The 16849-nt window shown below is 39.7% G+C and overlaps 1 protein-coding gene across 5 annotated transcripts in view; it reads left to right on the top strand.

Moving 5' to 3' along the window:
- The window catches only part of NAALADL2 (N-acetylated alpha-linked acidic dipeptidase like 2), a 934597-nt gene that overhangs the window by 883037 nt on the left and 34711 nt on the right, over positions 1–16849 (top strand). For all 5 annotated transcript variants that reach the window (XM_087872505.1, XM_087872507.1, XM_087872506.1 and 2 more), the window contains one exon: positions 1886–2084. In XM_087872505.1, coding sequence (XP_087728631.1) covers positions 1886–2084 — 199 coding nt within the window. The remainder of the gene's footprint in view (positions 1–1885; positions 2085–16849) is intronic.

The raw sequence follows: 16849 nt of genomic DNA, 5'->3' as shown, positions 1-16849 counted from the left end.
CTGGAGCCAATCTGGAGCCACAATTCCCTCTGGACTGTGATTTTCTATCCAGTGTAAAGATTTCTCATTAAGACAAATTGCTCTGGGATTTTAATTTTTCTAAGGATATTCTGCAACTTCACATGTTCAACAAAATCAAGGCCTTTCTGTAATCGATACAGCACAATATTGACTTCATTCTTGTATTCTCTGTTTTTTCCAATTATCTATTATGCATCAGCAATAACGTATATTCTTCCTTGGCCCTTTCCAATTTTTAAAACCAATTTAAATATCTGGCATCTCACTCTCCACGAACTCTAATCTGCTGCAATCTCATTTATTTATTTATTTATTTATTTATTTATTTATTTATTTATTTATTATCAAATTTCTTTCCTGCCCTACTCCTGAAGGACTCAGGGCGGTGAACAGCCAAGATAAAATACAGATAATACAAACATTAAAAATCCATTAAAATTATTAAATTTTTTGGCCAAAACAAATTTAAAACACCCAATTTATAAACAAATTAAATGATTTAAAAATTTAAAAGGGAGAGTTAGGCCAGGCCCGCCTGCTGAAATAAAAATGTTTTGAGAGCACGATGATATAGTAGTTAACATGTGGATTAATGATATCATATAATAGTCTGCACCAGAGGTGGGTTTCAGCAGGTTCTGACCAGTTCTGGGGAACCAGTAGCGGAAATTTTGAGTAGTTCGGAGAACCGGTAGTAAAAATTCTGACTGGCCCCGCCGTCATCTATTCTCTGCCTCCCAAGTCCCAGCTGATCAGGAGGAAATGGGGATTTTGCAGTAACCTTCCCCTGGAGTGTGGAGGGAATGGAGATTTTACACTATCCTTCCCCTGCCACGCCCACCAAGCCAAGCCATGCCCACCAAGCCACACCCACAGAACTGGTAGTAAAAAAATTTGAAACCCACCACTGGTCTGCACTCTCTATGAAGTCTTTCTTTGGTATTGGTATGTATGTTGACTTCTTTCAATCTCTCATCCTCTAAGCCAGGGCTCTCACACTCATGGCCCGCGGGCTGGATGTGTCACATGCTGGCTATGCCCATGCCTGGTTTAGCAAAGGGGAAAAAATTCATGATACGTCACATGACAACACCGTTGATGCAAGTATGACACCCCTGCTCTAATTCTAAGAATTAAAATCTAATTCTTCAGATTTTATGCCTTTATTTGATTAGAAGCTTTATTAATACTTCTGTTGGTTGTCATAATTAAATAGTTATTCATCAGTTTCTGTCACCTTCCATCTTGGTAGTGCTGAGCTGACTTCATCTTCTAGTACTTGAAGATATCTTAAAAGATATTTTAGATGTAGACATCTCTGCCACAAACTATTTTCATATACATCTTCCATCTTCATTTGATGTTCTTGAAATCAGTTACTATCTATTAGCATCCACCCACATGTCCATCACATGGTCCAATCATTCACTGTCCAAACTGGAGATACTTCCCAGTCAACCAACTCCAGGTGCCAGGGAAAGGCGTTCTTGACTCTCTGAGAAAGGAATGTTATTTTGATTACATATCACCCATACTCAATGCAATCCTCTCTCCCATTTTCCCATGGTAGAAAATGTGGCAGGCCTGAAGGCCCATAGATAAAATATGGGTTCCAGATCTGACATTAAGCTTACATTAATTTGGAATCGGTATCCCAGACATACTTTATGTTTTAAGCAATATATGCTACAAATGAAAATTGTGTACAATTGGACAACTTCTTTGTTGTCCAATTCTTTGGAAATGTAGGCAATATCCTGGATTAACAGACAGAGTTGGTTAAAACTATCACAATGAAATGAATCAGTAACCTAGTATGTCAATAAAGCTAAACTATTTTTGTATCATATTCCTTTCTTAACAGACGAGCCTCATAATGTTGGCAATTTGCTGAAGGTGGCCTATGCTTTACGGGAGAGCGCAGAATTGTTTCAATCAGATGAGATGCGGCCAGCCAATGACCCAAAAGAAAGAGCTCCTGCACGTATCAGGATGTTGAATGACATACTGCAGAGTCTTGAGAAAAACTTCTTAGTTTCAGGTGTTCCACCAGGGTTTTACAGGTAAAAGCAGAACTTTACATCTTTATGTCAACTAGTGTGGTCATTTTACTTGTCTTTGGCAGCTGCCTTGCTACGCATCTGGTGCAGTGGTGAAATGCTACCAGTTCGGGCCGATTCGCCCAAACCGGTAGTAATAATTGCTACCGTTTGCCCGAACTGCTAGTAAAAAAATACTTTAAAAAGTACATCAGCTGTGCCGCACGATCTTTAACTTTTTTAAACTATTTTTTTACTACCTATTTGCCCAAACCTTAGTAAAAAAAATGCTTTAAAAAAGTAAAAAAAAGTTCTGAAGATCAGCTGTGTGACAATCAGCTGTGCTGGGCAATGTCAGAACTTTTTTTTTAATTTTTTGTTTTTAGCATTTTTTTTTACTACCAATCAACTGTGAGAAAATCAGCTGTGCCTGATTGTCTGCGAGCTTCCTGCTTGTTGCAGGGACCATTTTGTGTGAAGTCCAGCTGCTTTTGCATTGTGTGCGAGTCAATTGTGTAGCTTTTGTGTTATTTTTGTGTAAAGTGTGATAGTTTGGTTTTGAGCTCTCTGTGACGAAGTGAGGTTCCTGCTTGTTGAAAGGGCCATTTTGTCTGAAGTCCAACTGCTTTTACATTACGTGTGAATCAGTTGTGCAGCTCTTATGTTATTTTTGTGTAAAGTGTGATAGTTTGTTTTTGAGCTCTCTGTGACTCTGAGGTTCCTGCTTGTTGCAGGGGCCATTTTGTGTGAAGTCCAGATGCTTTTACATTGCGTGTGAGTCAGTTGTGCAGCCACGCCCACCCGGTCACATGACCACCAAGCCACACCCACCCGGTCACATGACCATCAAACCATGCCCACCAAGCCACACCCACAAGACTGGTAGGGAAAATTTTTGAATTTCACCACTGATCTGGTGTACTTTTGTGGATATAACAAGATACAACTAAAAGAAATGCAACCCATAGCAAACCTAGCATGTAATTTTGTAACAGTTCAGTACAACATCGTCCTTATTGTGACGTATTGCTATCAAGGAAAATCAGTGGAAGATTATTTTGCTCTTTTTTGTAGGGGACACACATTTTAAAAGCAAACCGTCTACTAGGTTGTAGCTCTTAAACATTATTATTATAGACACAACAATGTGAAATCACAGCTATCAGTTCTTTAGCTGGTGTTGACCTTCATAAGCATCAAGTTCTTCCCAAAAAACCTAGGAGATTGTAATGTATCAGTGAACTATATGTGCAAATCTCAGCAATGTAGACTTTTGCAATTGACCGATGGAGATTTTGTCAAAGCGCAGATTTTCTAAGGACTGTCCAAGATTTTCTGGTATGGCATCCAGTGTGTTGATAACTGCTGGGGCCACCACAGCTGGTTTATGCCATAATATTTTGGTTTCAATTTTCAGGTCTTGATACTCTGTGATCTTCTTCAATTTCTTGTCTTTTATTGCCACATCTATTTATCCACATTTTCTTCTCTTCAATCACAGTTATATGACCCAAGACTTTATCAGTTTGCATCCAGAAATCCATATTATTTTAATCTCATTTGCGACTACTTTTTCAATCAAACATTCCCACCAATTTTTCATTTCTAGGACATTACAATTTTTTTTTGTACAAAAAAAATAAAAAAAAAAAAAATCCAGTATGTATCCAGTTTATTATTTTGTTTATTTTGTTTTGAGTTATTTTTATTTTTATTCATTTTTATTATCTTTGTTTCCTAATATTATTATATTTTAAGAATGTCAGCTCAGATAATAGGGAGGTGTTAGAGACATTATGAAAGAGCCAGGATGGCGCAGTGGTTAGAGTGCAGTACTGCAGGCTACTTCTGCCGACTGCCAGCTGCCTGCAGTTTGGCAGTTCGAATCTCACCAGGCTCAAGGTTGACTCAGCCTTCCATCCTTCCGAGGTCGGTAAAATGAGGACCCAGATTGTTGGGGGCAATGTGCTGACTCTGTAAACATCTTAGAGAGGGCTGGAAAGCACTGGAAAGCAGTATATTAAGTGCTATTGCTATGATGGTAGTGCATTAGATTTAAAGAGGGAAAAGTGCTTTGGAGACCACTGAGCTGCTTATGTGGTATATGTCCTCAACCTTTTAAAGAGGCTGCATCTTTTCCAGAATGGTGTAGCTGCAATGTCCAAATATATTCATTCATATTAGAGCTGATGGATGGCCCATTTCTTTACCACAGCAAAGCCATCTACATCATTTAGCCTTCAATCACCTTTTCAACCAGTATTCACAAGTTCAACCGTGGTGGAATTACCAACTAAAAGACAGAGTGAAAAAAAAATGTAGCAGCTAAAGCTTCTGTGAGGGAGGAAATGACATAGGCTGGATTTGTGAAGACCTTACCTGCCAGTTTATATGGGACTGCAATCAATCTGGCAAGATTCTTGTAAACAGGCTATCAAAAATAAAGAAATGGCTTATTCGTGGCTTATTCTAAGACTCAATATCTTATAGCTTTAGAAGCCCCGTATCCACAGCAAAAAGCATCTGGCAGTTTCTGTTAAGAACTCTGGAGAGAAAATTCTATAATATCCTGACATTAGTATGTGTGGATGTTCATAAAAGTCGAAACAATGCATTAAACAGTAGACTTTGTTTGATTTCTCCTCTTAAGGTGGAAACATATTGAACCAGCCCTAGATTCTTATTTCTGAAAAATATACATTCCATCGAGTCCACTGAGAGTTGGTTGTTCGTCTTCAATATTTTAGATGGTTTCTACATTTTTTAAAAATAAGAATTTCCATATAGCAAATGAGAAAGAAATGGAAGAGGAGAAAAAAAATGCTCCCACACTGGAGACCTTGTTTTGCACTGTGTTTCATTCTGGAGCAGAGATTTATGACTGAGTTATAAACCTCTGAAATAGTGGTTTATAATGGAAATGCTGGCAGACCTTTAACTATAGCAGCAAAAACAGTGCTGTAATAAATACAAAGCTTCATTGGTAAACAGAAATTTAGGATGCTGTTTGCAGTCTTGACCTTCAGGCTCCAACTGCGCTTAGATCATTAAGATTCCATAAATACTATAATTTACTGCCTTGTGAAGATAGAATATATTTTCATAATAAAGTACATATTCTTCAAGGGGTGTGGAACCGGTTCAATTATTGTCTTCTATATAGTCATTGAGGCTTACATTATTCAGTTTAGTCATTGTACTTGACAAAAGTACAGGGATTACTCACAGATTCTATTAGCCATCAGCATCTTCCAACATTGTGGATTCCACAGTTTTAATTGTTGGAAGATATTTGAGGGATGCAAGGGGAGGGGGAGGGGAAGACAAGAAGCAATGGTTGGAAACTAACCGAACAACCTACAACTAAGGAGAAATTTCCTGTAAGTGAGAACAATTAACCAGTGGAACAGCTTGCCTTTAGAAGGTGTGGGTGCTCCATCACTGGAGGCTTTTAAGAAGAGATTTGACTGAAATGGTACTATTGGGTTTCCTACTTGAGCAGGGGATTGGACTAGAAAGTCCCTTTCAACTCATGATGATGAAGATGAAGATGGAGAAGGAGGAGGAGGAGGAGGAGGAGGAGGAGGAGAAGAAGAGGAAGAGGAAGAGGAAGAGGAAGAGGAAGAGGAAGAGGAAGAGGAAGAGGAAGAGGAAGAAGAAGAAGAAGAAGAGGAAGAAGTAGAAGAGGAGGAGGAGGAGGAGGAGGAGGAGGAGGAGGAGGAGGAGGAGGAGGAGGAGGAGGAGGAGGACCTAACAGATGTATTTATACAATATATTAAATTGGGTTAGTATTAATGTTGGGTCTCCTACTTGAGCAGGGAATTGGACTAGAAAGTCCCTTTCAACTCATGATGAAGAAGATGGAGATGGAGAAGAAGAAGAGAAGGAGGAGGAGGAGGAGGAGGAGAAGGGGGAGGAGGAGGAGGAAGAAGACTTAGCAGTTGTACTCAAAAAATATACTAAGTTGGGTTAATGGCCACAGGGCCTGGTGAGCCACAGGGCCTGGTGGCTCAGCAGACTAAAAGCATTGTGATTAACACCAGCTGTCTGGTTACTGATTCGAATTTCTATAAATTCGAATCTCACCAGGCTCAAGGTTGACTCAGCCTTCCATCCTTTCTAAGGTAGGTAAAATGAGGAGCCAGTTTGTGGGGGCAGTAAACTGACTTTGTATCAATATACAAAAGTATGAAGGCTATTGCTTAATGCATTGTAAGCCACCGTGAGTCTCCGGAGAAGGGCGGCATAGAAATCAAATTTTTTAAAAAAGTGTTAATGTTGGTTTGACTTTATACAACTTAGAATGCTATGAGAACCCACATTCTTAGATTAAAGAGTTTGGGTTCTCACAGCATACTAAGCTATAAAAAGTCAAACCAACATTAACACTAACCCAACTTAGTACATTGTATGAGTATATCTGCTAGGTCTTTCACTGACTTAGTTAAGAGGATTGTCCGAACCCAACCATTTCTTGCTTTGAATGTGCATGTCTTTTTCAACTGATCCAGCGAATACCAGTTACTGCTGAGCAAAACTATGATTAAAGTCTGAAATTCAAATTCAAATACTACACAAGGCATTATTCTTAGCAACGAACCAAGAAGTGATAGCCATAACTGTACGTATTATTGCAACTCTTTATACTTCATCATGTCTTCAGTATATGCATTCAGTAGCTCCAGAGTGTAAAATTACAACATTAATATCACATTTTTCATGAAATTCAGCACATTGTGTTCTGTGACTACAAGAATACTTGAAAAAGCTATTAGTAAGAAATGGAATGGTGAAGGACATCTTGTTTAAAATATTACTAGCTGTTCTCAAAAGTGTGATTTGAACTATAGCAAAATTATGAAGTGCAAACAGTAAACATCGCTCTCTTGTCTGCAGCCAAGCAACTGAAGTTCTACTCATAATAATTCTCTACTTTGTAACTGAGAGAAAGTTTGCACTAGCAGCTTGCCTGTCCTTTTGTAAGCAAATACTATTTATACAAGAAATTCTTCCATAATTCCTGGAATAGAATCTTGATTTAATACCGATCAAATAGGTACACTGTAGGTTAAGCACCATTTTCTTCTACTTAGCTGGGCTCTTTGGACTTTGGGAGATCAATACTGAGGTATTTATTGGGTACAGGTAGCACTGAATGTATGACCACAATTGGGACTGGAATTTTGGTCACTAAATGAAATGGTCATCAGATGACCAGACCTGCTTTTATGACCATTTTTACTGCAGTTGCAAACTGGCTTCCCCAATTGACTTGGGTTGTTGGAAGCCAGCTGAGAATGTTATAAATCATCATTATGTGATGCAAGACACTGCAACCGTCATAAATATGAGCAGATTGCTAAGCACTCAAATTATGATCACATGACTGCTGGGTTTGTGTGATGGGCATAACTTCAAGGACTAGTTATAAGTCACATTTTCCAAGGCCATCATAACTTTGAACTGTCATTAAATAACTTCAAGGACTAGTTATAAGTCACATTTTCCAAGGCCATCATAACTTTGAACTGTCATTAAATGAATGGCTATAAATTAAGGACTACTTCTATTTGGCAGATGTTTTGCAAAATGTCCATATTCGGCATAATCAAGCTTGTTGAACAGAGGAAAAAAGTAAAGTATTAAATAATATAACATCAAAATCATCTCTGATTCCACAAAAATCGCAATGAGTAGTTTCTAATAATGAAGTTATCATTTAACCATGATATTGCAACACAGAAGTAGAAGTGGCCTAACTTCTGAAGTCTTCTTCCAGAATTAAACACTGTGGGTGAGATGGCCATTGAGAATGGTTACACAAGGACCTATTACAGTGTTTCTCAGCAATTTTCAATTGTGTGGACTTCAACTTCCAGAATTTCCCAGCCAGCAACACTTTACCTACTAGCTTGAAATATTTGGGCATAGGAACAAGAAATCACTTGGTGGTATTTGCAATTGTCTTGATGATTAAGTGCTACCTTGTTTCCCCAAAAATAGGACCCAACTGGATGCTCGTATATAAACCCTACTCCCAAAATAAGCCCCAGTTAAGATTGTCAGCCAGATGGATGCATTTAGTACCGTATTTCCCCAAAAATAAGACCTAACCAGAAAATAAGCCCTAATCCATCTTTTGGAGCAAAAATTAATATAAGACCCAGTCTTATTTTCGGGGGGAAATGGTACCTCTGTGAAGAACTATTAGGAAGAGGTCGAATGGGGAAAATGTGTCTGAACTTGGGCCTCCATCCCTGACCTAAAATATAATAATACTTGACACTCAATATCTTCAAGAGAAATTTTTGGATTGATCTCAGAAGTAGAACTTCCTTGTTGAAACTAAACCCATTTCCCAGCAGGTTCCCCCAGTGTGTTCACTGGGCTGAAATAAATTGTCATTCCTATTTTGCCTTTAGGATCCACTTAACAGATATGTTCTGTACCGTCTAAACAAAATATACTGGAATTTCCTAGATGCTTTATTATCCTCAAACTCTTCAATTCTTTCCAACTCATTAATATCCTTCCTAGATTGTGTGTTTACTGATTGGAATATGCTAAATGAGGGGTTAGACTCAATAATGTGCATCTACCCACCTGCTGCTTATGTATCCATTACCAAAATACTGTCAATAAAATCCTGCAAAAGATTGTCTAGGAAGTGGCTTCTTCTTTGTCCATTCAAAAAGCTATCGCCAAATCCGACAAACAAAAATACATTTCTGAAAGCTACTTGCAAAAATAGGTCATTGCATTTTAAATCAGACTTTGCATAAGATAAATTACTTTTAAAAAAAACTATTTGAGACAAATATCTGTAATAAGGAATGACATCTGAGTATTTTATGTTAAAGATTTGTACCATTGGGAATTTGTGCTAAAACTACGTGTAGTGGAAGTTTCTTAGAAAAGCAACATATGCTGAAAGCTGCAGATAGAAATAGGTATAGATTTTTTAATGGATTGTATTTTTTAAGCAGGACATTAATTAAATTAGTATGGAACACTAATCAAATTATGTTGAATATACATATCTACATGGGATATCTGCACTGATAAGCAAATATTTCTTTCATTTATTTTTGAGATTTTTCCCCCCAATGTATTTCTGCTAATATGAATTGTAAAAGTCTTGTTACTAGTATAAAATAGCAATGGTGCAAAACTAAATATAGACATCCAGAGGAAACACTTTCACACAGATCTGTAGCAAAGGGGCTGTTTCAGTAACAATTGAGTCAATGAATTCTACATACTGTTAATGAGCATTCTTTTGGTGCCGTCATTCAACCAATTGTGAGTTTATCAGGGTGGGTTATACTTACCTTTACTACCAGTTCGCAATGGGAGCGTGCGTGGCAGATCACACATGATGAGATCGTGGCATGCGCAGATCACACATGATGGCGTCGTGGCAGGTGGGCGGGGCCTCCCGCCGGTTTTACTACCGGTTCTATAGAACTGGACAAAACTGGGAGCAACCCACCACTGGAGTTCATCTAATAGTAAAATCATCTAGACCAGTGTTTCTCAGCCTTAGCAACTTTAAGAAGAAGAATTCAGTTCCCAAAATTCCCCCAGAAAGATCAGAAACACTAATATAGACCATATTTCACTGTGTTGGCTTTTACTGAACATTTTGCTGAAATCTAGGTATACGATGTATAAGGTATTTACTAAGCTACTAACTTTCTCAACGAGGGTTAGTTTGACCCGATTTGTCTGCATTTAATTCACTGGCTCCTAGTAATACGCTGTTATATAATATAATAGGATTTCCCAGAATAGATGTCAAGCTAACAGATTTATGGTTTCCTTAGTCTTTGTTTCCTCTTTGAAGATGGAAATATCATTTGCTCTCTTTCAGCTGCCTAGGATATTATCACTCGTCCAGGAGTTCTCAAAGATGACTAAGGATGGTTCTGTGACCACCTCCGCTAGTTCTTATAGTACCCTAACAATCCACTTGGCCTTGGAGAGTTGAATTTGTTTAACTTGGCTGTTAGGCTTAGACTTAGAATAACTTTATTGTCACTTTAAATGTACACTAACTGGCATACATTAAAATCAAATTTTGTTGCATACAGTCTCAAAGGGTCATCACCAGGGGTGAAATCTATTTACCTTCCTACTTACTTACCGGTTTGGAAGCGCACGCTCCGTGTGCACGCGTTCACTTTGTCACACGCATGTGCATCATGTGCACACGCACACCTGCACATGCACAAAACCTTCTGCACATGCGCAGAAGGTAAAAAAAACATTACTTCCCGGTTAAAACCACAGGGAAAAATCACTACCAGATCAGGCGATCCGGTCCAATCCAGGAGCATTTCGCCCCTGGTCATCACTTCCAATATATATTACATAAACATGACAAACAAACAAACAAAAGATAAATAAATATTATGCATATACCCACATATCTTATTATATGACACAGAGAAACAACACAGTCTAGTTCAGAAGTATACATGTACATGTTATCTGTTATTCCTTCTCTACCATCTTAAGCTTCAGTTCCCGCCTATACTATAGCATAATGTGGACTAGTAGAGCTCTACTTAACGGCATATTCAATCTAGGAGATTAAAAATAGAAGTATCTGTCCTGTGAAACATCTTCCATAAAGGACTCAAAACAGAGGTGGGATTCACTTACCTTCCCTACCGGTTCGCAAATGCTCGCAGATTACATCCGGGCAGGTGGGCGGAGCCTCCCTCAGTCACCACTACCAGTTCGCCCAAACCGGACAGAACCGGCTGAATCCCACCACGGATTCAAAACCTGGGCTGAGAGAGAGAACATGGGGGAGATGTTAGATTTAGGATCTAGCCCAGCTAATTGGTGCCAGAGTTAGGTAATTTGTCTGCTTGGTTGTATTTAGCTCTGCTTTCTTCTTACATGCATTTGGGATCATTTGTAGTAGAGTAACAGGTTTCTAGTATTCTATTATTAGGTCACCACTTTCTTCTTGTAATGGCTTGTACTCTGTTTGACTTTTCTTTTGGTTCTAACATTCATTAAAATCCACTCCTTTAAAGCCCAGTATAAAGGTTTGCCTCTTCACAGTACCTCATCACCTGGTTATTATAAGTTCAAGGATAACATGATTGCTTTTCCCCAGCTTCTAGTCACTTTCATTTCTTCAGTGATTTTACTCTATTGCAAAGACCACGTCCAAGTAGCAGAATCCTTGTTCTTTTTTCTACCTTCTGACTAAGTCGTTATTACTCTTGTTTCTTTTTCTTCTGACCCAAACATTTTCAACAGGATTCCCATGATGATGAATTTCTCTCTCTGATGAAATTATGGTGAATTTCTTTCCTTCTCCCTCCCTCCCTCCCTCCCTCCCTCTCTCTCTCTCTCTCTCTTTCTCTCTCTTTCTTTGTGTGTGTATGTTTGTGCATGTTCATATGTAAAATAAACCTTTCCTGCCAGAACATTCTGCTATCTAATTAAAGGCAAAGCGTTATTAGAGTTGAGATTGACTCCAAGTTATGCATGTAGTTCATTGGCCAACAGTAAAAAGATGTCTGTTACAGTGTGATTTTCCATGATTTTTTTTAAAATCCTAATCTAGCCAACTGCTTTAATATTGTTTAGGTCATCTAGTGGTCTATCATCCCTAAGTGCAGGTGTCCTTAGGTTTTGGAGATCAGCTAAAGTCATCTTAATGATATCCTCACACATACACAGGACAATTCCACTACCTTTTATTCTGGGCCTATTTCTTTGGACTCTTCCAAAGGAGACTCCATCATCCCATCAAGTTTTAGTTGTTTTTGTCACATTATACTTATCATTCTGTGAGAAACATGGAGAACGAAACTGTTGTGGTTCACCAGCAGCCTGCGGAGCTAGCAGCAGAGTCGGACAGTGAGGACGCTGAGGAAGAACATGGGCCAGCCTTGGAGGCTGGGGAAGGCCCAGATGAGGGCTTTGCGTCAGAGGCAGAGATGGGGCCAGGGCAATCTGGGAGTGATGGGTGACTCCGGAGCCTACAGAGGCTGACAGCAGAGAGGCAGAGGAACAGGAGGAACCTGTTCCTAGAGCACGCAGGAGAACAGCTGCCAGAAGGCAAGAGCAGCTAAAGCAAAAAGGACAACTTGGGAGTAAGGCCAAGAGATGATTGGCCCCTCCCATAAGGCTTAAAAGACCAGCAACGGCTCTTGGGCTCTTTGTCAGAAAACAACGCTGATAGATTTATTTCTTACCTTGCTGCATTTATTTCTTGTCAGCGTCTTCTGCTTCTGAACTTTTGCCAAGAAAAGCCTTTGGCAGATTGGCTAATTAGACCAAGGTTGTTGATAAGGCTGAAGAATTGTGTTATGAAGAATTTGTTTTGAATTAGTTTGGAGTATACTGAGAATGAGTTAATTCTCAGCTGTTCTAATAAAGTCTGTTTGTTTTCGAACTGATTGCATCTGATAATGCCTACTTGGGCCTAGGTCACAACAGAATGATCCCTTTTCCCATACTATACATACCATATTTTTTGTAGTATAAGACGCACTCCCCCCCCCCAAAAAAAAGAGGCAGAAAATTTGGTGCATCTTATACTCCAAATGTAGCCCCGCCCACCCACCATCCCCCACCCTTCGGCCTCCGCGCATCCTCTTCCTTGCTGCAGAGATTGCCACCGACAATGGCTTAGCCATTTTGGGCACCACACATTGCGTTTTCAGCCTCCAAACACTCTGCTTGAGAGCCCTTTTTGGCTACGGGATCACCAAAACACATTGCCGCCGATCGCCACCTGAAAACATGTCATGTTTGGAGGCTGAAAATGCGACATGCGATGCCCAAAATGGCTATCCAGAATAGCTCCTGCCTTCTCGTACCCCTTTCGTGCTTCTTCTGCTTTAGTTACTGGAGGTCCCTCCCAAGATCAGCTGTGCTTTTGAAGCTGTTTTTTAGCCTCAACGAGACTCTTGTGAGTGAAGCGATATTCTGTGCTTCGCCTGCTGTTCTCATTGCTGCTCCCACCGACAATCAACTGTGCTTTAGAAGCCGTATTTCAGCTCCAATCGGGCGCATGCACACTCAAAACCAGCGAACTAATGTGTTCTGTCCCCGTCTCACACACGCACACAAACAGTCAGCCAGGAGTTAATAAAACCAGCAGTCAGGAATTTCTTTGAGATAACAGCATTGGCAGCAACCCAGTAGCTGCTTGCCAAAAACTTTACTCACAAAGGGAGGTTTTCCTCCTCCGTCAGATAAACCAAAATAAGTTCACAAAGCCAAAGAATTGTCAAGTCCAGTCCATAATAAATCCAAGGAAGGCATATAATGAAGTTCCAGAGACACAGTATGACTTGCTAGCTGTTCAGTTTTGTCCATCACAAAGCCTGAATGGCCACCACACCCCCTTTTATCCCCTGTGGGATGTGGTCCAGTGACTCAGCTTAATCTCTGGCACGCCTCCTTCTCTGCTGCGCGCGCTTGTCTTTCCGACGCTGTTGGGGATCCAGCCAAGACTTATCTCCGTTGCTGTCTAACTGCGGCTGCTCGGAAGTGCCTGACTCCTGGCCTATCTCTTCTCCTTCGGAAGACACCTGAGGCATTGCCAGAGAGGAGGGTCCTGGAGAGGGAGGCCTTGCCAACTCCTCTCCTTCACTTTCGGAGTCTTATCCCTCCAATAAGACGGGCTCAGGGGGTCGGAGTCACAACATAATGTGCTGAAGCTGACCAGGCTAAGGACGCTAGCCAGATGAATACCTGGTAGGCAGAATTTTTTTTCCTATTTTCCTCCCCAAAAACTAAGGTGCGTCTTACACTCTGGTGCGTCTTATACTCCAAAAATTATGGTAAGTGTGGAAATATCTGAGACTTTGGGTGTAATTTTCAGGAGAACACTTCATCCAGGTGTCTTCTTTCTCCTTTTGTGTTCTGTTTACTTGGCTCCAGGTACCTTGGCTGCGTATTCAGTTCTGAGCTTTTGCTATCCTTTATTCTGATGTAATACTGGCAAAGAATATGCCAAACACTGACTTTCTAGTCTTCATTCATGATAGCCTTCCAGAATATGTAGCTTGGGACGACATGGGTGACAATTTTAGATAATTTTTTGAAGAAACATTGCAGGGTTTTTGGTTGGTTTAATTTCTGTTGGCAAGCGTTATGGAAACACTAGGACCATGATGGCGAACTTATGGCATGGGTGCCACAGGTGGCACGTGGAGCCATATCGGTGGGCACACGAGCTCAGCTCCGGCACGCATGCATGCGCTGGCCAGCTGATTTTTGGGCCTTCTGGGCCCACCAGAAGTCAGGAAATACACTGTTTCCAGCTTCCGGAGGACCTCGGCGGGGGGGGAGGCCATTTTCATCCTCCCCAGGCTCCTAGAAAGGCTCTGGAGCCTGGGGAGAGCGAAAAACAGGCCTACCAGGCCCACTGGGCCATCAGGTGCCAAAAGCGGGGGGAGCACAGGGGTGGGGCACATAGAATTATGGATGTGGGCACGTGTGCATGTGAACCCATGGCGCTCCCCCCCCCGCTTTTGGCATATGATGGCAAAAAGGTTCGCCATCACTGCACTAGGGAATTTCAGCTTGAGAATGTAATTGTTTAAACATCATTTTGCTAGTTCAGATTGCTAACTCTTTCTGGCAGGATGTTGACTCTTTGAAAATCAATAGTTTAAAAATACTTATAACTTCAGCATCTCCAAATAACTCATTTGACCTGGAAGACAAAACTTCACTGCAAATAGTTTAATTACAATAGCTTGATATAAGTAGTGATATAGAGCTATTCCATTTAGAAACAATCAATAACCAATATCTCAATGATAAGATCAGTAACTACAAACAAGCTTCTGTGAAAAGGTAATTTGTCCACTGTTACTGATTTTTCCAGTAACATACTGTATTTCTGCAGGAAAATACAATGTGGGTTCTAGTTAGGAGTGAGTCAAAACATCCATTGTACCTGCTTGTAACATTTTTAGGCATCTGAATCTTTGCTTTAGATCACATAAATGTGTTTCATAGCCTGCCATTTAATCCCAGGAAAAGATGCAGCTGTTTTAGAGTCCTGAACAAATGTGTGAAACATTGACACCTCACACAGTCCAAAGCCTCACACAGCCTAACCAATAGCTGCAGCATGGATCACTTCAGTTCACAACAACCCCGTTTTTTTCATTTCTTTTATTTCCATTATGGTGTAGTCCTAAACACCAGTAAACAGTCTGCAATTCTTCCTCACTGAGCATGCTTTCTTATTATTGGAGAATTGATGTCTAAATATATCTGTAAAGTCTTGAGTCTTTGGAGAAGGGCGGCATACAAGTTGAACAAATAAATATTTGGTGAACTATTTTTTCCAAATCTGAATACAGAAAACTTTGCAATAGTTTTGAATAGTTTCACTCTTATGCCATTATTTTTCTACTTAGCTTTAATTATATTCATTCATTTTAAATGCTTTCAATATGGTTAATATATTTGCAATCCTTATAAGATTTTTTAAAAAAACAATAATTATTTCAATAATTGAATAAGAAATCTATAAATTATAGTCAAGTGGCTTAGAAAAGGAATGAAATATCAGTTTAAATTAAGCCAGGTTAAGATCCAAGATTCTGGGTCAAGCACAGAATTTCTGAAGGAAATGAAAATAAGAGCTCATAATTCACAGAACTTTTGAACGTAATTCAAAATTTGGAATGATTTTCTCAACAGAATTTTTTTCTAGTCTATTAACGACCATTAGAAATAGACACCAAATCTAGGATGTTCATTTCAATAATCTTCTGGCTTTCAGACCTCAACTTCTTCAGTGATTTCTAAACTAAAGAAGATCAATGTTCATTAACAACAGCTGTTTAGAACTTGGTTTGATCAAGAGTTTGTGGCTCACACTGTAAGAGATTCCTTCCTTCCTCTGATGTGATCCTGATCTTTGAATGAGAAAGCAGAAGATGGGAGTTTCAATGGGAGTTTTAAGAGCCAGTTTGGTCTAGTGGTTAAGACACCAAACTAGAAAGCATGAGACGGTGAGTTCAAGTCCCGCATTAGCCATGAGGAGCCAGCTGGATGACTTGGGGTCAGTCACTGTCTCTCAACCCAAGTACTGGGTTGTTATTGCTGGGAAAATAGGAGGAAGGTGTGTTGGATACATTCACCGCCTAGAGTTATTTACAAACATATAAGCAAACAAATAAAATAACTATAATAACTATAAAATAAAACCAATTAGTTACCATTATCCTTTGTAATGTAAATTTGTGAAGAAGAAACGCAAGACAAAATCATGACAACACAAAATTAGTTTATGGATAAGTCTTATGACTGGTTGTTTTACGACTGTTCAGAGTCACAATGGCCTCAAAATGGGTGTTTTATTGCTCATCAATAGCACTTCCGGCTGTTGTAAAATGTCACATTTTCCTGCAGACAATACCCAGACTGTATTATCAAGTGCTTGGCAACCAGATGGTATTTATGACTAGTTGCAGGGTACCTCAGTAATGTGACTGAAGTTTTTTTTGCTGGTTTCCAGAGATTTTTGACAGTTTCCAGCAAAAACTGCCCATTTGGAAGATTGGATTTGCTTAACAACTGCACTGTTCACTTAGCCACTGTATCAGTTGCTTAATGGCCAGGGTGATTCATTTAATGACAGCCTTTAAATAGATAAAATGGGAAAATGGGTCTGGTCACCTGGGTGCCTTAATCTTCAACCGCAATGATTGGATTTCTGACCCCCACTGTGGTCATAAATTGAGGACTACCTGTAATTCTCTTCACAGGTCATTTCATGACAGTTTTCT

Source organism: Pantherophis guttatus, chromosome 6 (genome assembly GCF_059756535.1).
Source record: "Pantherophis guttatus breed Tessera chromosome 6, ASM5975653v1, whole genome shotgun sequence".
Taxonomy (NCBI): domain Eukaryota; kingdom Metazoa; phylum Chordata; class Lepidosauria; order Squamata; family Colubridae; genus Pantherophis; species Pantherophis guttatus.
Note: the sequence above shows the minus strand (reverse complement) of the source record. Positions and strands in the feature narration are given on the sequence as shown.